Here is a 20,252-nt window from a genome sequence, read left to right on the forward strand (position 1 = left end):
GGTTCATTGGGGCCAGAAATTTCTGACTGAGACGCTGAGGAAATGCATCCTGTCAATCACAAGGTAGCCACGCTCCACAGCATACCCTGCTTTATCATTTATTTTACATTAAACAAGACTTTAATGCACAAAACAAACATCATGTCGTATCAAAGAGGACCTCAAACGAGCGACTGAGACCATGAACTCATTAGACGTTAAATAAATCAAGTGAGAAGTCTGGCAAATTACTCATAAGCTTATAGAATCAGTGAATTCAGGTTTTAGCCACTTCCACGTTGGCTTCACTTTCCAGTCGGTGGTCTCACTTAACACATCTTCATACCTAAACGACTGAGTAGATCGATTACCAGCAAGTCCCAAAACGATGTATACCCTGTTCCCAAAACAAAATGACAGCTAGTGGACTTTATAAAACTTCTCCCGACTTCCTCCTTTACAGCTGTAATTATTTCTGAGACCACTGGATGTCGCCACCCAACCAAAAACAGAAATATGGACTGACTGTAAGTCGGAGCAAATAGAAAGTTATAACGTCTTTCCTTGCGAAACTGGCTCCAAAACCACAAGTACAATATGAGATTAGACGCTTAAAAGTAGCGTAATATAGTGACAACAATGGCTAATGTTAGCCACAGCTAGCCTCCTGGTAACACCAGACTGAGGTACGTACGTGGCAGAAGTCCAATAATGAATTTTGTTGCTTCTCTTTTCAGCTTTTTATTTGTGAGAAGTTTTTTTTGTTAAAAAAAGTCATCTTGTTTCAGCTTTTGTGGAGCTGATCTTTAGTTGTCAGAGGAGCCGCCGCTGAGACGAGATTTTTCAGTTTCCATCCTCGAGAGAGAGAGAGAAGATGACGGGATGTCTCGGACATTGAGAGATTTTAACTGTAAGAACTGTGAGATGTTGGGGCAACAGTCGCCTACAGGAAACCTGACGTGTCATAATTCAAGAGGGTACAAAGAGTTTTTCTGTGCGTGGAGAAGAGGCTCTGTCATACTCAGATAATAAAAAAAGAGAGGAAGAAGAAGAAGAAGAAGACACTCCAGGATTTGGAGACCTTCCCTGTTCCTCTCACACTGTCTCAACAGCCTCCTATGGTGAAACACTGTAAAGCAGAGACCTGAGGCATGGAAAGTAACAGAGACAGAGTGATTCAGTGAAAGTGAATGGCCCTGACTCCCCTACCCATCACTGAAGGGGGAGAGGTTGAGAGAAAAGAAGAGAAAAAAAAGAAAAGAAAAGAAAGGAGAGAGAGAGAGAGGAGCACTGAAAGGACGGAAAGAGTGGGGGAAATGACTGGGCGACTGTGTGGGAAGAGAGAGAGAGAGAGAGAGAGAGAGAGAGAGGAGGGGCTTAGAAAGTATGAACTTGTGTATGATTAAGCTGCAGGAAGCATTAAGAAGGGAAAAGAGTGCAGGCAGGACGCGCTACGCTTCACTTTTAGTCGCTTGCTGAGGACGAGTGGCCCTTATGGCTTCCCGTGACTTTTTCCACCGGGTCGCACTTTTTCTAACGCGCTCCTGAGACTTATCTTTGGTGAATATCTTAAAAAAAAAAACAAACAAACAAACACCCGGAGCTTTGAACCCCCCGTGCTGTTTTTTCCTCTCTCTCTCTCGCTCTCCACCGCTGTGCGTAATTTCTCTCCAGGATCGAGAAAGGAAACAACACATCACAGCAGCAACACGAGGACGACTCACAAGACAAGACAGACAAGACAGAAACACATCCGACTGGAGGAAAAATGAAAGCCGTCTCGGATATCTGCTTGCTTTTCCTCATGCTGCACACTCCCGGCGTGCTGTCCCTGTCCACACGTAAGTTGCACGCAGATGTCCAATCGGTGCGTAAAAAAGTCTTTGGCTGCATCGGGGAAGGGTTGGTTTTTTTGGGGGAGGCGAGGAGTGGGGGAGGAAGAGGTGGTTTTTGGGTACAAGCTGCTCTTTTTTTTATGATCCACAGGAGCAGTTCAGTCCATGTGTCACCTCGGAGATCTTACTGTAAACACCTCTGGGTGACACTGTCCTGCTCTGGTGTGCACGATTTCAGAGACAATAAGAGTTGGAGGAATGGATTTGAACAGCAGTGTAACACATTTTACAGAGATGCAAACATCACAGAGAGAACTACACGCTTTTATAAGAATCATATAGTTGTATTATTTTGGATATATTTACTATTTTAGGAGGAGATTAATCTGCAAACACCCTTTATTTGTCAATGTAGGATAAGAAATACCGTTTTAGAGGGTTATGGGTCAATGCAACACTACAGACAAACTACAAGCCATAATAAGACTATTATAGTGACAGAATATGGGATTATTTAGTATTTTAGGAGAATAAAAGTCAGTCCAGACATTACTGATTAATACAGGCCTCTGTAAGGAGACAATAGGAGTATTATAGTTATCAATATAGAATGAAAAATACCATTTTTTAAGGTTTAGACAACTCTAAAAGCCACACTGGGGATAAATAGTGATATTAGTTAATGCAAACATTACTCAGAAACCACAAGCCTACAAGGTAAATATACAACATGAATATGCCCATTTAGGAGATTAATGTAGGATAACACAAATATCAGTTTGAAAGGTTGTTAGTCACACTGATCCTGCCACTGATAACAATGTTATTGTTGTGAAATACACATCAGGAGGACATAAATCAATGTAAACATCACAGATGAACATCAAGGCTTGAGAGATATATAATAGGAATATTATAGTCATCAATTAGGGATATTCAATGCAAACAATACAGGAATGCTACAAGACATATTAAGGATATTACAGTGGATAAAATTAACAGTTTAGGAGATTATTCAACGCAAGGATTAAACTCAGAAGACCGAACATCTTTGCTCCATTGTTCACATGGTATTATCAGACGTGTGTTATTAACAATATGTCAGTATTTGGTTGTTATAGTGTGAGTATTGTGATCTTGCAGCACCCTTAAAGTGTAGGATGGAAAATACACATTCATTTCATTTCTAGAGCTCATTTAAAAGTGCTTTACAGAGAGATAATTATAACACAAACAGCATCACATGAAATACACAGACAGTAACAACCAGAGAGTGGAGAGGCCTCGACGTGCTCAGAATCTGTAGGCTAAAGAAAAATCGATGGGTTTTTAGGTGGATGGTATCAGTGGAGAGGGAGGATTCGACTGTTTGTGGCAAACTCTTCCACAGTTTCAGGCCAACGATTGAAAACACTTTGTTTTTTTTTGCGTGGAACGGAGAGCAGCATCAGGTCAGCAGATCTGAGGGGTCGGCCGGTGGAACAGGGGATGTGCGGCTCTGAAATGTGACCTGGTGTCAGTCGAGGCAGTGCTTTAAAAACAAACACAGTATTAAATCTCAATAAATGATAGGATTATATATATTTGCAGGGAAGTTACTGTTCTCTTAAGGATATGAGTCGGTGATATCCGTGTATAGAAAGAGTTACAAAAGTCTTATAGGGATATTAAAGAGGATATAAACACTAAACTGTTACTTTAACTCCAGTGAAGAGCACCAGAGATACAGGGTTTCCAGAGGAGGAATAAATCAGCATAAGATTATGTAAATCCCACACAGGAACATATAACACTCACGGTGACTCCTCACAGGGGAACACTGGATTTGAAATATGTTTCCAATAACTCTACAGACTCTTTCCTGCGTTGATTTACATAATCGAGACTCCCCAAAAATGAAAAAAAAATAAAAGGACAAATGTCACTTTGTCCACTTGACACCTCCTGTTATTGATGTGCTCCTGCGGAGGTACATCGGTCGTATCCCTGCAGAGAGGAACTCAGATCCCAGGAGGCCAAATTTCAACAAGTCGGGCCATAATTCGTTTAACACATGGAGGGCAAGAGGGGCTTTACGGACCGCAGCACAGCAGTGACATCACTTGCTCGGGTTTTGGAGAATGTTAACCGGCAGCTTAATGCACAGTAACGTAAATAAATCAAAGTTATGTCCGCTTCCCCGCGTTAAGTGGCTGGATTAGTTTTTATGGTGAGCTCACTGGCAGAGAGCAGCTCAGCTCAGAGAGGATCTCCTGTTATTCATCCAGTCTGAAAGGCGCTAATAAAAGAAAGTATACTTTCAGCGGGCTCGTAGGAGACAATGGGCCTTGATCACGAGCCGGCCTGCTGTTTATTACAGGGCCTAATAGGTCATTACGGTTTTATTCACTGCAATGATGGCGGGTGCTTCCCCTTCGCTGGCTGTGCTGCGGTTTACAGATGCCACTGAAATAAAACAGTTTCGATGTGGAAATTTCTTACAAACATATAATTAGTTTTTAGTGCAGCTCATAATCCCATAAAGTTTGAGTTTATATGTCCTGTTAGCGTTTAAAGAGGTATTTATGTTGGATATCATCAGTTAAAACCAAAAATTTCGCTTTAAAAACACACAAAGTTGTGAAAAACAAGCTTTTTCAAACCCGAAATTAACTTCTCACCTCCTGCACATCCCTTTTCTTCTCACTGAACTCGCCCTGGATTTGACGTTAGACAAGATAATCCCCTCAGAGCGTCCGTTAAACACCCACGGTGTAAATCTATACAATAAAACACACGCACGCGAAACACAGATCCGCCAGAGTCTCCTCGATCCCTCTTCAGACGGTGCTGCACGGCTCATTGTCACTAAGCGTTGCGTGACTCTCTCTTCCACACCGGCCCCCCGAAAATCCTCCACATGTACGTCTATTGTGGCGCAGACAGAGGAAAGTGTCAGCTGCCTTTTCAACTGCCGCACAGATGAGCGGAGGGTAAATAGACCTTTAGAAAACTAGAGGGAGTGTCGTGCACCTTTAAAAGACTGACGGGATGAAGAATAGAGCTGCGACTAACGGTTATTTTAATCGTTGGTTAACGTGTCGTTTATTTTCTTGATGACTTGATACGTTTCATAGAGCTCGACTGATACCTGTTGATGTTGGGATGTAAACAATACACACTTCTGTTCAATGATCCCGAGAACCTGGTCATCAAACACTCGTGACAGGATACAGGAGGTCAGTGGAGGCAGGATGTTTCATAAACTTGGGAATTCAGTGGATGTAAATTGCCACAAGCAACTTTATCAGCATTGTAATCTAAAAAAAACCCCAACATTTATATTTCAGAGCATGTCGGACAACATATACTACAATATACATATAAACCTCTGGTCAGTAGTGGCTGATTATATCGAGTCGATCGTGATGATTTTTCATCAGCAGGATGATCATGAATCGATCTGTAGAAGCTGTTGACTCGCTGACGTACAGTCCTGTGTTGGTTTTACTGATTTATTCTGAATTGCCTAATCCTATCACTGTGACTGGCAGGCTGAAGTCATTCCAGTATGTTTCATTGCAATTGCAGTTTTTATTTGAAAGTTTTGAGAATATTTTGAGGATTATCGAGATAATATCCTGGAGCGCAAATAATCACATCGTCCCGTGCTGATCCTCATCGGTTGGGTTCTCCTGTAAAATGCCAGAAAATTGTTTTTAAAAAGTTGATCAGTGTTTCCCAAAGCACAAGATGATATACTTATAGATGTCTTGTTCAAATACCCAACTTTCTTAAAGAAGTACAGAAACCTGAAAGTAACATTAACATTAGTGCTGCAACATATCTGTGTTTACTATATGATTTATAACACAATATATCATATGGCAATTTCAAACATAGTTCCTTGTTGTTGTTATTATTATTAAATTTGAGGATCTAGTGCAAAATAATGTTTTTAATCATAATATAATAATTATTTCTAAAATACTGGACTGTATTTGTTTGGTTTAAGATGATATTAAAATGCAGTTACAATGTTTATTTTAATTTAACAGTTTTGCTTGCATTGGTCGTAATTCCAAAATAAATGATACTAAATAAGAACCAAGCACCAGATACGCTCAACTTAGTGTGTGTAGCAAAATGCTTTGTCACAAAACCTGTTCATGGGGAGCTTTTAAAGGGGCAGTTTGTAGTTTTGGAGAAGAAATTAAAACCAGGAATTTTAGTATTAACAATATAAATGAGGTGATAAACAAACTCATGAATATATTTTACATTTTATATGTGAATAAACAAGCTGTTCTCAGAGGAAAATAAGATCCTCATGACACAGTTTGATGCTAGAAAGGTGGCAGGGTCCGCCACAAAGTAAAACAGCATGATTGTCCTTTAAGGTCAGTTTGTTTGTTCAGTGTATTCAGTCATGAAAACAACGTTAGTTTGTGTATTCAGTTTGTTTTGGTCGGTGACCATCTTCCTCTTCTGATTAAAATGTCATCCCCAAAACTACATAATGCCCCTTTAAATGTAGAGAGGAGAAAAGAAAAACAAAAAGGTGATCGATAATAACGTGTAAACACACAGCACTGTGATGATGTAACGGCTCCGTTCAGCTCGGAGAGGCGACGCCAAAGTTTTGCTCCTTGAATGGAGGGAACAGATAAATTGTGACTGTCAACACTAATTGATTAGTTGAATAATTGTTGCAAAGAAAAATTATTTTCAGACTGGTCATCAATCATATATGTCATTGTTTGGAGGCTCTGCTTGGAATTAAACATTGCTCAACAACTTCTTCCCTCACTGTCGCGGGGTTGAACTCATCGGCGGCGCTGATGAGCGCTGTGCTTCGCGCAGCCTCTCCAAACAAATAACATTTTACAAGCCATTTCCTCCAGCGAGCGTGTCAGGCAGAGACAATAAACAGCAGTAATTGTGTCTTTCACTGTGGTGTTTGAACTGTAAAGGAGCGGGGGTATTAAGAGGGCTTCGCGCCCCAGCTCCGGGGCAGCGGCCCGTCCTCGGCGCCTCGAATACATAAACACTGATTGTTATTCAGCCGGATCAGCATATTATCGGCTAATCACTGTCCACCTTTTAGTCCCGCCGTCTCCGGTGACAAAGACAAGCTCCCACACTGTGCAGGTGTTTGTTTGTGTTCCCCCGCGTGTGCGTAAATGTTTTGTGTCAGGGCTCCGGTCAGGAGGGTTGTGATATTAATATTGGTGTGGAGTTACGGTTGGTTTTAGCTTCTTCAAACGGCGGCTCGTCTGTGCGGGACCACACAGTGTCTGTCAGCTCCACAGACGTGGCCCCCGGGCGAAGATTTGTAGTGGTCTGACAAAGTGTTGCCGCTCTCACAGCTCAGTCAATCCTTCTTAGAAAATCGTCTGACTGACGTGTTTTCATTCCGCCGCCTGCAACATTTTTGTGAAAATCCACCAATCTGAGGAAATAAACACCCTCCCTTCTCTTCGATGATCTCTCTCTCTCACACAGTGAATAAAACACCCACAATTATTGTTAAAAATACCTGTTGTCCTTCACATTTATCTCGTGAAATATGATAACAAATGATGATTTTCCGTCCCCTCTGTGATGATTACACTGACCTCTCCTCATCTGTCTTGCTGTCTTTCCCAGATGTAGCAGTTATCTACCCCCAGGACCCCGTCCTCCGCATGGGGTCCAACCTGACCGCCAGCTGCTGGGTGCACTCCGACCTCGGCATCCACGCCAGCTCTCTGTTCTGGACGCTCAACGGCCAGCAGCTGCCCAGCTCCCTGTACCGGGTGCTGAGCCCGACCAACCTCAGTGTGACGCTGGCGGGACTCAACGCCTCCAGGCAGACGTCCGGCGACAACCTGGTCTGCCACAACCACAAGGGCCACATCTTGGCGGGCTCCTGCCTCTACGTCGGGAGTAAGTTCAACAGCTTATCCTCGCGTTAGCCGTGCATTTATCTGCCCACTACGCCCGTGTTAAGGGAAAGTAGAACAGGATTGAGAGGAGTTGCGCAACACAGAGGTGAGAGGAGTGAAAGGAAATGGGAATACGGGGAAACAAGACGGAAGCAGTGGGCAGATCTTTAAGCGTCCCTACACGGTCGTGGCTGTATTTTATGTTTAGTGTTTCTGCCTTCGAGGCCTCTGAGAGCGTGTCACTGTGCGACGCTCCGACCGCCTGTGTGGTCCATTACTCGCACAATCACTCATAGGGCGCGGGTCATAGGACGCTTTACACAGACACATGTTTGCACTTCTATACTTACGAGGACCAACATTTACAAAACGCATTGCCAAGCCGCTGATGATACTTCACTGGGTGATCCTGTCGACGTGGTGCTTTATGATGATCTTTGAAACAGTCTTCTCCTGTCGTTTCCTGCAAGAAATTCTTTTGACATTTGAGGAATTATTTGCTCTCTGTGGATGAGACGACTGTAGAGTGAATATGAGGTTGCAGCCAGCAGCTCAGCTTACCGTTACGACTGAAGGACTCCCCCCGGTCTTATTCTCCCTTGTTTGTTTTAAACTGCACCATGTGTTACACATTACACCTTTAATGGCAATCAAAAGTGAGCCAACATCATCGACATAATGCGAAGTAAAGTGTCTACTGACGTTTGCCAGCCCCGGCCCATCCGGGATCCTAATACCACTTTCCGCAAATTGGATAAAATCTGATGGCACTGTAGTTTCAGCTGGTTTACCGAACTATGACTAACTTGACTGTCCTGTTAAGTTAGTGTTAAACAGTCATTTGAACTTGACATAAATGAAATACAACCTACCAAAACAGCAGTTCCTTTAGTTCGATTGAAATTTATCCTCATTTCCCCAAGTAACGTGAAAATATAGAGACTCTGTTCAGTCCCAGTTTGATATCCTTCAGATGGACCTTCTGTTCTCGCCATGTTATACAAATGAAACTCTTAGGTACATGTTACTTTAAGCTTGTGGTGCAGTCTCCTCATCTAACTCTTGGCAAGACAGTATATAAGCGTATCTCTGAATATGGCAAACTATAAACTTACTGAGGAACAAAAACACTTTAAGGGTGATTAACTTAACTTGTTTTTTTTTAAGTTTTGGCCGTTGAGTTGTTTTGGAGTGTCGTGACATCACTGCAGCAGAGTCTTTAACAGCGGCAGTCACAGGAGTAAAAACAAAAAAAAATGAAGATGAAGAAACACGTGCTTTCATTTTCTCACTCACACACACGTACACACACACATATACACACACACACACACACTAGGGGAGATGCGGTCTGGATCCTAATCTCTGTGACACTGGTGTTCAGCACCCTGTGTTCTGAGAGATGAGGAATGTTGGCAGGGATCCAGAGTCCGACCAGATCAGACAGCACACACACACACACGCACACACACACACACACACGCACACACACACACACACACACACACACACACACACACACATATCGACATGGAAACACACACACACACACACACACACACACACACACGCACACACATATCGACACGGAAACACACACACACACACACAAAAAAAAACAATTAAGAGAAAAAAACCCACACCAATTTCTGAGGAACATTGCGTCTGGGGGAATTATACTCAGGAGGAAGGGGCTGCAGTAATGGCTGGAGGAAACTCTGCACCCTCAAGGACCCGACATCGTCCCCCCACCACCTTCTCTCCGCGCCACTCTCCTCTCTCTTCATCGATGTCTCTCACTCTGTCCTCCCTCTTTCTCTTCCCAGTGCCTCCGGAGAAGCCGGTCAATCTGACCTGCTGGTCCAGGAACACCAAAGACCTGACTTGCAGCTGGGCGCCGGGAGGGAAAGGAGAGACCAACATTAGCACACAGTACACGCTCAAGTACAAACTCAGGTATAGAGACAGATACAGCTACATTTATTTCAGTAGGAAATCTGTAAAGCAGTATACAGACCAAGGATGCCCAACATGGGGCCCGCGGGACAAAGTTGGCCCACCGTAGTGTTAAGTTTGACCCACCAGTAGTTTCTAGTGAGGTTTTCGAGTAAGTATCTGTGAGATAAAAATGCACCTGAAGTATGTAGATCCTTAATTATTGATTATTTTGCATGATGGGCAAGTAAACATAGTATCCTCAGACCAACAATACATTACAACAGGTGGTTGCTTTGGCTCATGGTCCACCATCACTGTCAGTTTTAACCCTCGAAGGGGAAAAAAGTTCAGCATCCATTTTCTGTGTTTCTCACAATCTTGAAAACAACTCACTGAGACCGCTGTTGTCGTGCCCCAACAACCCCAAACAGTCTGTATTTGACGACCTGGAAATGAGACTCAACAATCTACTGTCCTTCTCCATAGAGTTAGATACGTTGGACTGATTTTACTGTTTTAAAAAAAAACAATAATTACTGGACAACAGACACTCTGCCTTCAACATCGCCTCAACATGTGGCGAAGTCAAAAGTTTAACAAGTGTTCCGTGCCAAGCTAACCTGACGCGCCAAATGTTTTATTACACTGAACCATGTGGGAAGGCACCATTATAAACTCTTCTCAAAAAATACCTGGCATGTGATGAGACAAACTATCTATCTGACTGTCTGTCATCAGCCAATCAGATAAGTAGTAAGACAGCATTGCCAGTAGAGACAGTTGGTGAATTATACTCTCACCGGAGCCGATCGAGAAAATGTTTTTCTCTATTAAGAAAAGCCTTAAGTGATGTTCTTTGCTGTTATTTCAATGAAATATACCCTCCAGTTCTGATATAAGTGACGCCACGGCAGCATCTAAGCTGAACTCCTGAGGAGCCGCCATTGTTTCAGGCTGGTTGTCTTAAAACACACCTGTAGTTTCCAGTTTTTCCTCACTGGATTGGTTGAACGGTTGCGTGTTCGGACACAAGAACAATTTCATGCAAATACAGCCGACTTACAGAGTTTAATGCAAAGCTACAGTATGTTGGAGCAGTTGGGTCTGGAGGGGTTCGTCTGACGGTCAACTGACAGCAATTTGATCAGCCTAAGTTTTTCTACAAACACGTAGAGACATGTAAATTAAAGGAGTTATCTACCAGGCGAACCAGCCTTGGGTTTACATGGGTTAAATTTCTGAGCCCATCAGGAATGTTCCCAGTCCAGAATCAAAATATTGACATGTGGGATTTTTATGATGAGCTGAACTGCCTGACAAAAAGAAAGTGGAGCTGGAAATAGGACAAAATTCCTTATCTGTTTGGCAGACCATATTTTAAGAATAATAAGGTCAGTGGCTGCCAGACCGCGAAGCCATTTATAAAAGTCAAATTTCACGAGAATCAGGAAAAACAGGGAATTCTCCTGGGAGTGATACATTTTAATATGAGCTTCAGATGAGTTCTCATTTTTTAAATACTTGACTCAGATATTAAAAGCGATTCGCTGTGCCAACAGGTGCACCAACAGATACATTAGTGTGACCTCATAAAACATCAGATAAACTCCTCGTCAGTCGAACATCAGCTCAGATAAATCCATCATCAGATGCATTATTCAAGGGTGTCGGCGCCGTCCAGAGTCCAGCTCATGCTTTCTGTCCCCCCACCAGGTGGTACGGTAAGGAGAAGGAGTGCGAGGACTACACTCACTCGCAGCCGTACTCCTGCAGCATCACCCGGGACCTGCACCTCTTCACGCCCTACGAGATCTGGGTGGAGGCCTCCAACCAGCTGGGCCACGCTGCCTCTGATGTCATCACGCTTGACATCCTAGACGTGGGTGAGTGTGAACTTTGACCCATTTTCTTGGAGACCCTTTTATGGTTTTTTTTTCAGAGCTTAGATCCCGGTGTCAATGAGCCCTCAGGTTATGATCCGGGACAATGGATACCTGTGTCCACCTGTGACCCTACATCACAGCAGCTTTAAAAGAAGAAGTGAACATTGTGCACTCATGTTTTCTCTCAGGACGAGTCTCGGGACCATTCCCATAGCTCTTGTTTACAAGAGCATGGAAGGGATTAGCTTAGCTTAGCATCAAGGCCGTAGCCAGGAGGTTGAAAGCCAGACAAGACATAAAAATACTCCTTCCAGCACCTTTCATAGCATATTTATTATGTGTTGTGTCTTGTTTGCTTATCCATATAAAAACTCTAGTGTTACAGCAGCAATTTGTGGTTTTACGGTGGTGGGGGGGGGTTTGTGTGCCAAATATATTCTTGGCTGGCTGCTACTTACTTCCAGCCTTTATTCCCAAAAATAAACAAAACTTCGTGCGGCGAATTCACTGTATTTATTTTGTATAATTCTAACGGAGATCCCAAACCATCTCATTACCATTCGGATTTATCCAGTGACTCACAGGTACTGAACCGTGAAAGACTTCAGCCTTCAAATGGGCAATCCTTAAAGTATTGAAGACGCATCACTTCACTTCGTGAGTTCGTCTCTTGATTCGCACAGACAGGACGTTGGCCGGACTTCACTGTCTCCTGACTTCTGGAGAAAGCTGTTCGCTCACCCAGCTTCAACCCTGATGGGAGCTGAGCGTTGTTCCCTTTTAAAGCGATGTTATGTGGGGTTTTTTTTCCCCCGTGCGTGGCTTAGCGCGGGTTTAAGCAACCGGAGCGTTGCGGCGAGGCCAAATTCTTCCTCTTTTCCTCATTATTCCCCGAAAAAAAAAAAAAAAGTCGCACACTCATACAGACATGAATGCATGCACCTGGACAAGCGTAGGTGTGTGACGAATGGAAACGCCCTCCCCTCCTGATGAGCTCATTTTCTCTTTACTCATGCTCACTGGACACACACACACGCATAGAAACACACACACACACAGAAAAACACTCGCTAACCCCCCTTTTATGTGGCGTTGGAATGTTCCATGCTGATCCTCAGACCTAATCCTGTCTCCGAGCCGGCTGTAGACCCCCGAGGCCAGAGGAGTTTGGGCTTTTTGAGGCTTTAAGACTTGGACCTGAAATAATAGAACCTGATTAGCTCGGAGCCCTTCACCTGGTTCACTCCTCACACGCTCCGAACGTCGTCTGGGAAACGCACCGAGGGGAAAAACCATATAGAGTTTAAGGGGCCAAACGTGTCACTGGCGAGGAAGCGAGCGTCCATCAAACTCTTAACCCCCTTTTTCTGTTTCCCTAATGTATGCATACACACACACACACACACACACACACACACACACACACACACACACACACACACACACACACACCTGTTTACACACCCCGGAGGCAGGGCAGGGCCCGGTAACAGTGTAGACACAGAGAGGCAGGCGAGATCGTGGGCGGTTTCTGGACCTGCGTGCACGTTTTGTTTCCCTCGGGTTGCCCCGGCCATTCTTTTCATTCAAGTTTCCACAACAGTAGCAAGGTCGTAAAACGCAGCAGCCACACCTGCGCCGCGCTGCTGTGAGTCACTTGCATCTACGGTCATGTCTAATCAGTTCCGAAGGCGAGGCGGAAACACCTACAGTCTTCTCTGCATTCCTCTGTCACGGGGAACCCTCTGAACCGAGAGACTTGAGGCAACTTGTATTGGTGTCTGCCTCTGAGACGAGGGCGCGTGGAGGAATGACACAACCTATGTTAATGATGATTCATCTGGTGGTTGTCATGCCTCATTGACTTTTACTGCCTAATGCATCGCATGTATAGGAAGGACACACTGCAGGAAATGCTGTCCTGTACTGGGGCGTCTTTAACGACAAAAACAAAAATATAGATTCATTTTTTTAATCGCAATAAGTGAAAAAGGCATCCATCACCCAGAGGGTAAGTCTGTAGCCTCTTTGTAGCCTGAGAGGCCAAATTCAGGGTAACAAAAGTCCAGAAGATGCTCACTGCTGCTTGTTAGGCTTAACTGCTTTGAGCGCAGGAATGACTGAACTCACATCAGGATTTATGTCAATTTTCAACAGTAGGAAGAGATTTTAGTGAATAAATTAAGCTGAAATGGGAAAAGTAGATGGAACAGAAACATGCTTATGACCGTTACTATGAGAAAACAGCTCTGTCGGGCCGAGTTGATTAATGAAATTAACTCATAACTCATCTTAAAAAAATACATTTAAGTGCAACAGTTATTTCAATTAATTGTTGTTTTCCATCTAATACCCTAAATAAAAATGTTTAAAGTTAACGTTGGTCTGGGCCGTTTAAAATCACCCAAAACTATGAACTGGATCTGCTGAAGTAACACACATTACGTAGCTCAGAAAGTGTCTCTGGTGACCAGAAACAAATCCTCTAAAAAACTCTCGTGTCAACTCCCAATTTTTCCCTCCACTGAATCCCTCTCATCTTCTTCTTTTCCCCTGGGTTCTTTCCTTGTTTGTTTATTGCAAAGGAATGACATTATATAAAAAAACGGAACCGGAGTCGATATTGAAGCGATCTTATAAAGCTGAAAACAGAACGTGAGGAAAGTTAAAGTAATGGTCTGTCACAATATGTTTGTTTGTTGAAAAGATAATCGTTGTCAGATGATAAAAGTCTCTCACAGCGTACACAAGTCGACTCTTCGGAGACCGCAAAACCTCCGCCAACACTGAACACTCCCTCGATGTGCTGTTACACATAAAGACATCACTCCTACCGCTTCAAATTAGAATTGAATGGATTCTTGACCCTGCAAACATCAGTCCAGAATGTAGCAAGAAGCCCCTAAGCTATGGATTTTTGGCTTAAAATGATAATCTGGGCCATCTGTCCGCCAGAAGTTTATCGTTAAGTTCCTCGGATAGAAATATACTCCTTAATGGCTGTAATAAATTACAATATTAACCCAGGTTGTGCCTCTCATGAAATCATTGTTTGTACATTTGAGAATTTTCCCTCATTATAAACCACACAAGCAGCTTTTTCCCCCCAAATAAATGAAAAAAATCCAGGGAGTTGTTCATTAACACACATACTTAATCTTTTCAAAGACATGCCTTAGATCCCAGAGCTGCTTTGATCAACATTTTTTAATCACTAGACTATTAGAAATGACGAACCACCAGAAAATGATCACCTTACTCTGCGGTTCCTTTCAGCTCTATGGAGCATTTTAGCCTCTTTTAGCCCATTGTTTTGGTATTCTGACCCTCATTTTTCTACCTCATTTCCAGAAACAAGCTCTCAGCTATTTTAAATTAAATCTCTCTAATAAAAAAAAAATCTGAATAGCACCAAACTAGCTAGTGAACACAATGAAGTATTTGGTAGCTAAAGAGCCTGCCTAGTTGGTAGTGACCAAAAACAGAGCAAAAAGAGAGTCAATATTTGCCTGCGATTCATCAGAGGACCAGAGACACGACACTAAATGAATGACCTTGTTGCTGTGTGTGAAAATAAGCAACTATTTGCTAACATGTTCACAATAACAACATTCAGTGGTGATAACATCTCAGTTTTGTTGCCCTGAAGTAGCAAAAAACAGCACAAGCTGGACTGTTTTTTCTGTACTTTTGCAAGTATAATATTTCTTTGTCATTTGTGAAAACTAATAAACAAAGTGGAGATAGCACATCAAAATTCAGACTCTTACTGGTCAGACATGTGGAAATGTAAAAGCCACAAATGAGAAAAACGCAACTTAGTGTCACTTAAAGCTCGACTGATCTGTCAATAGAAGATAAATGGGAGAATACTTTGATAATCAAATAATGATATCAGTCATTTTCTGCGCAGAAATGATCAACATTCGATGGTTTCAGCCTCTCAAATGTGATGATTTGTTGCTTAATCTTGTGAAACTGAATATGTTTTGGTTTGAGACTGTTGGTCAGACACAACAAGACATTTGATGATGTAATCGTGGGAAATGAAAATGGGCATTCAGCAGTCTTCATTACAGATCTTCATTACATAACAGTTTCAATTCTTGGCCTGACTTGTTAGAAGTGGATTTGATGGGATTAGAGCTGCAACCACCAATTTTTGTACAGATTAACAGATTCCTCCTTTGGTCTTCAAAGAAAAAACAACTATCACAGAAGAAAAACTAGTAAATATTCAGACATTTAACAGTTTGGACCAGTTGATTCTTGGCACATTTTCATGACTTCAGCTCTGGATTTGATCGTACTAAATATCCTTCGCCGTCTCTTTTTCCCCCCCAGTGACCACGGACCCTCCATCAGGTGTGACTGTCAGTCGTGTCGGCCAGTTGGAGGACCAGCTGAGCGTTCGCTGGGAGGCCCCACCCGCCCTCAAAGACTTCCTCTTTCAAGCCAAATACCAGATCCGCTACAGACTGGAGGACAGCCAAGACTGGAAGGTAAAGGACAAGGACGCGCAGTTCTGAGGACATAAATCTCCCCTCTTTGTCTCTCACACACAGGCAGATATATTACTTCAGCAATGTCCCAGCTGTTTCTCATCCTAATGCTGTAATCACCTCTAATCTAGTATGATTGAGGCCTCGGCTGCCAGGAGGAGAAGTCAGGTTTTGATCAGGAGAAAAAACACGGTCCGGAGCCACTGTGTATACCTCGGTTCAAACTTTTAATGAATGAAAAATATAGTGTAAAAACCTTCAGCCGTCGCAGATGGTGCTTCCTAGAATCCATCTGAGTCCTCTGGGTACGGGTGAAGATTCTCCTGTAATTAAGGGGGAATTACACACATGTAATACAAGCAAGTCGTTGCTCGCAAAGTGGAAAAAACAGAAAAGGTGGGGGAGCGGAGGGACGAGATGGCGGGCGAAGGAGAGAGGAGACTTCAAATCCAAAGTGGCTTTAAGGGGTTTTTTTTGGTGGTGAAAACAAAAACGCCGTTTTCCCTCTGAACCGGCCCTAATCATGAGGTCATGCTGAGGAATGGAGGGGATTCATCTCAGCTGTTAATGTCTTCAATATGGCTGCAAAGACGCGCAGCCGTTTGGCCTCCCTACGTCACATCATTAGCCCTCTGATGCCTGTAATTTCCATGTTCTGCTTTCTGTTGTAGTCGTTTTGAACAAGTGTTTACAGACTGAACGCCAGAGACAAAGTGGGGACTATTAGACGGCGTTATTAACTGCTTTGTGCGGGCGTTTTTTCTTTTTGTTTACCCTCTCTATCTATTTGCTCGTCTTTATTTCTTCGGTCTGTCCCTGTATTTCCGTGAGTACCTGCGCATGCTCCTGCGACGGTTTCTCAGCACATGCGGCCCCGTAATACCTAACAGAGAGCAGATTTTTACCCAGCAGGCACAATTACACGAAAATATTTGCATAAACACGCTGATCAGGAGCCACTAAACAATGTGGTGTGCATGCATGTTTGGGTCTGCGCATGGTTTGTGGTTGTGTTTTCTACATCTTGACTCTGCCGTGTGTTTTAGTTTGTGCCCATTGGTGTTTAATACTGCGGTCAGACCTCCAGCACTCAACTCTTCTGTGTTTGGTTTCTTTCTTTTTTTTTTCTTTTTTTTTTCGTCGTGTAGGTGATGGACGACGTTGGGAATCAGACGTCTTGCAGGCTGGCCGGACTGAGACCTGGAACGGTGTACTTCGTCCAGGTATGGTTCGGTACAAGGTGGGACAATGGACAGAAAATATGCCCCCAAAAATACTTTTCCATTAAAGGCATATAGAGGAAGATTTATTTTTATACATATAGATATAAAAACATGGAGTGCATGTTTTTGATTATATGGGCAGCATCTTCATTTTGAAAGTCAGACAACAGCTTGATCTAGGGTGGTGTGGTGGAGGCAGGTCTCTATAAAGATGCAAGCATAGCAGTTTGCACCACCAGACATTAGCCGGTTGCAGCCTTAAAGGTCCAATTTGTACGAAATTCCCAACTCGTCAAATACAGATGCCCTGGAGTGGCGGCCTACCCAACATACAATCTCTAAGCTTCAGTATTTGATGGGAATAAGACCCAAATATCAACTTCCTTACAGACTGGACCCTTAAATCCAAGATAGAACAGCACAGCTGCCATCCTTAATCTCTCGCCTCTCCTCCTGGGAGTGGTTGAAAAATGCTATGAGTAGTGATCATCTTCGCTGATCTTAATCCAGAGCCCTTGACAACCCCCTGTCCTCCCTCTCGTAATAGTCATAATAAGGGTGCACAGTTTGTGTAAATGTGTCTTCTCCTTTGTTTCCCCCCAGGTTCGCTGTAACCCTGTGGGCATCTACGGCTCTCGCAAGGCCGGCATCTGGAGCGAGTGGAGCCACCCTACGGCTGCGTCCACGCCCCACAGTGGTGAGCACACGCTCGAGCACTTACTGGCGATACCACTGATAGCACTTCTTCCTCTTGATCTCGGTGTTTTGAGAGCTTTTTTGGTCAATTTTACGAGACAGTTTGTACCTCTAAAGTTCGTTTTGTACCACACGTCCCACTGTTTTCTCGCTCTGCTGGAAACTTGCCGGCGGCGGTGCTGCGTCACCCTCCTTCACCCTCCTTCACCCTCCTTCACCCTCCTTCACCCTCCTTCACCCGTCTTCCAGCCTGCTCTGTGTTGTGTTTCATTTTTGTATTCGTGGCAGATGTATCGGCTCAAACGCATCAACTCAAATTATGTCACATCAAAATGAAAAAAATTAAAGCCAAATCAAATATTGCCAAACTTAATATTAAAAAATCAGACCAGACCTTGTTTATGTAACATTTCAGTTGCAACACAAAGGGACACAAAGAAGAACTGACAAAAGGATGAATAAGGAAGACTGAACGCCATTCAAGTCGTGCTGTTCTCTCTGCTGGATGCCGCAGCGACTTGGCTAGCTGCGGCCAGACTTAACAATGAGCGCTCATAGCAAAATGTTATCAATACTGTTGGGAATGATGGAAACAATACTCGGGTTGTGACAAAAAAAAATGCATTTTTGAACACATCTAAATGTATTCCAGAACTTTTAATGGAAGCTAGGAGTGATTTTGACCGATGAACTCAAATAAGTATGCTGGACTGCTTGGAGCCGTGTTATGAAAAGGGCTAACTGGTTAGCATGCTAACCTGCGGTAGATATCTTCATGTAAATGCATAATAAGTTTGTCAACGATCTAATAATCAGAGCTCTTTTCCCGCTGCTGCCGCTCTGGAAACTAAAGCCAGTCTAACTTTCAGTCTCTTTCATCCCCTCATTCCTTCTTACTTCCCTCCATGCAGAGCGCCTGATGTCGGGCTCCTGCGACTCCAAGTCCAGCGGGGACTCCAACTCCACCCTGCGCAGGGAGCTGAAGCAGTTCTTCGGCTGGGTGCGGAAACACGCCTACGGCTGCAGCAGCATGTCCATGAAGCTGTACGACCAGTGGAGAGTGCTGATGCAGAAATCCCACAAAGCACGCAACCAGGTAGGTAAGCATCACTAATGCAGGGACACGCCACTCAAATCTGATCACACACACGCAAAAAGAGCTGTGCAATGAAAAGCTGATGTGTAACAGGAGTTTGTCTCTTTGATTTAAGGTTCTCCAAGGGGATAAATCCTAGCACACGCTGCCTTTTCCAAGTCAAGAAAAGAACTGAGTGAGTGTGTTTTTGTCGGGGTGTGTGTGAGAGAAAGAGACGTTGTATTCTTATATGGGAATTATAAGACTTTTTCCTCTGGACGTACCGGCCGTGGCGGTGAGAGGACATCCACAACACGGGATTTTCTTCCTTTTTTAATTCATCTTTTCCAGCCGAGACGAGAGCGCTTTGTTTCTGCAACTGAGAAGGTGGACTCGCCTCAGAACGTTCCAGTATCAACATTCAAAAAACATAGACCACGCGGACTGTTTCTGTTTCCCTCAAGGGACGTTGTAAGCATGAATAAAACCTCGGGCATCAGTCAAAGACGTTTGACATGTGCCTGCTCTAAAAGGTGATCAACAAAACAGATTCAAACAAGCTAAAAAGTGTTTCCCCAGCGTCTAAACAAAGTATTCTGTGACCTGTTTTTTTCTTTTCTCCTGTGGATCCAAAGCACCATCTAGTGGCTGTTCGGCATCCATGGATCAAAAGCTCCAAATCAAAAGAAAAAAAAAAATCATCCACTGTGTAAAAAAAGAAAAAAAAGTTAAGAATTATCACTCAGTATTTCCAGTTCATGCTTTTTGTCATATAAAGTGCCAAACGTGTTTTTCTCTGAGCGACAGTATGTGACTGATGGTTGTTTGTGTGTGGAGACGTTTTCACTGCCTTTATTTTTGTACTGAATTGTACCAGCATATTTAAAACTGTATAAAGTTATGTTTTATTTCTTAAGTTATGTTTAGTTTAGTAAAAAAAAAAAAAGAAAAGAAAAGAAAAAAAAGAAAAGAAATATCAATGACTGAAGTTGTTTATCAATCTCTAATGTTGTTCTATAAAAACATGTCGGAAAAAACACGAGGCTTGGGAATGAGTTGTGTGTGTGTGTGTCTGTGTGTGTGTGTGTGTGTGTGTGTGTGTGTGTGTGTGTGTGTGTGTGTGTGTGTGTGTGATTATGCTCTGCTGCTCCTGTTGTCGTTTATGTTGTATTTTCACCCATTAATCTTCAAAATATGACCTGCTGCTCGACACAT

At 43.3% G+C, this 20,252-nt stretch overlaps 1 protein-coding gene across 2 annotated transcripts; it reads left to right on the forward strand.

Moving 5' to 3' along the window:
- The first annotated feature begins 1,260 nt into the window (after positions 1-1,260).
- Positions 1,261-20,076, forward strand: crlf1a (cytokine receptor-like factor 1a). 2 transcript variants are annotated; one of them, XM_037125068.1, is made up of 9 exons: positions 1,261-1,820; positions 7,443-7,721; positions 9,547-9,676; positions 11,372-11,541; positions 15,886-16,043; positions 17,192-17,266; positions 17,870-17,963; positions 18,874-19,062; positions 19,174-20,076. In XM_037125068.1, the coding sequence occupies exons 1-9, from the start codon at positions 1,748-1,750 to the stop codon at positions 19,188-19,190; spliced, it is 1,185 nt and encodes a 394-aa protein (XP_036980963.1). In that variant the 5' UTR covers positions 1,261-1,747; the 3' UTR covers positions 19,191-20,076. The 2 variants fall into 2 exon arrangements, with proteins under 2 accessions (XP_036980963.1, XP_036980962.1); XM_037125067.1 differs by having other exon boundaries at positions 1,262-1,820; positions 18,874-19,058.
- The last annotated feature ends 176 nt before the right edge of the window (positions 20,077-20,252 follow it).

This window comes from Acanthopagrus latus, chromosome 16, assembly GCF_904848185.1.
Source record: "Acanthopagrus latus isolate v.2019 chromosome 16, fAcaLat1.1, whole genome shotgun sequence".
NCBI lineage: Eukaryota > Metazoa > Chordata > Actinopteri > Spariformes > Sparidae > Acanthopagrus > Acanthopagrus latus.

Bases quoted from the DNA above. Each gene is read 5' to 3' on its own strand.
- crlf1a (XM_037125067.1), top strand. From the start codon at position 1,748: ATGAAAGCCGTCTCGGATATCTGCTTGCTTTTCCTCATGCTGCACACT. The intron at 7,722-9,546 runs GTAAGTTCAACA...TTCTCTTCCCAG, and splicing joins CTCCTGCCTCTACGTCGGGA to TGCCTCCGGAGAAGCCGGTC. The intron at 17,964-18,873 runs GTGAGCACACGC...CCCTCCATGCAG, and splicing joins TGCGTCCACGCCCCACAGTG to AGCGCCTGATGTCGGGCTCC.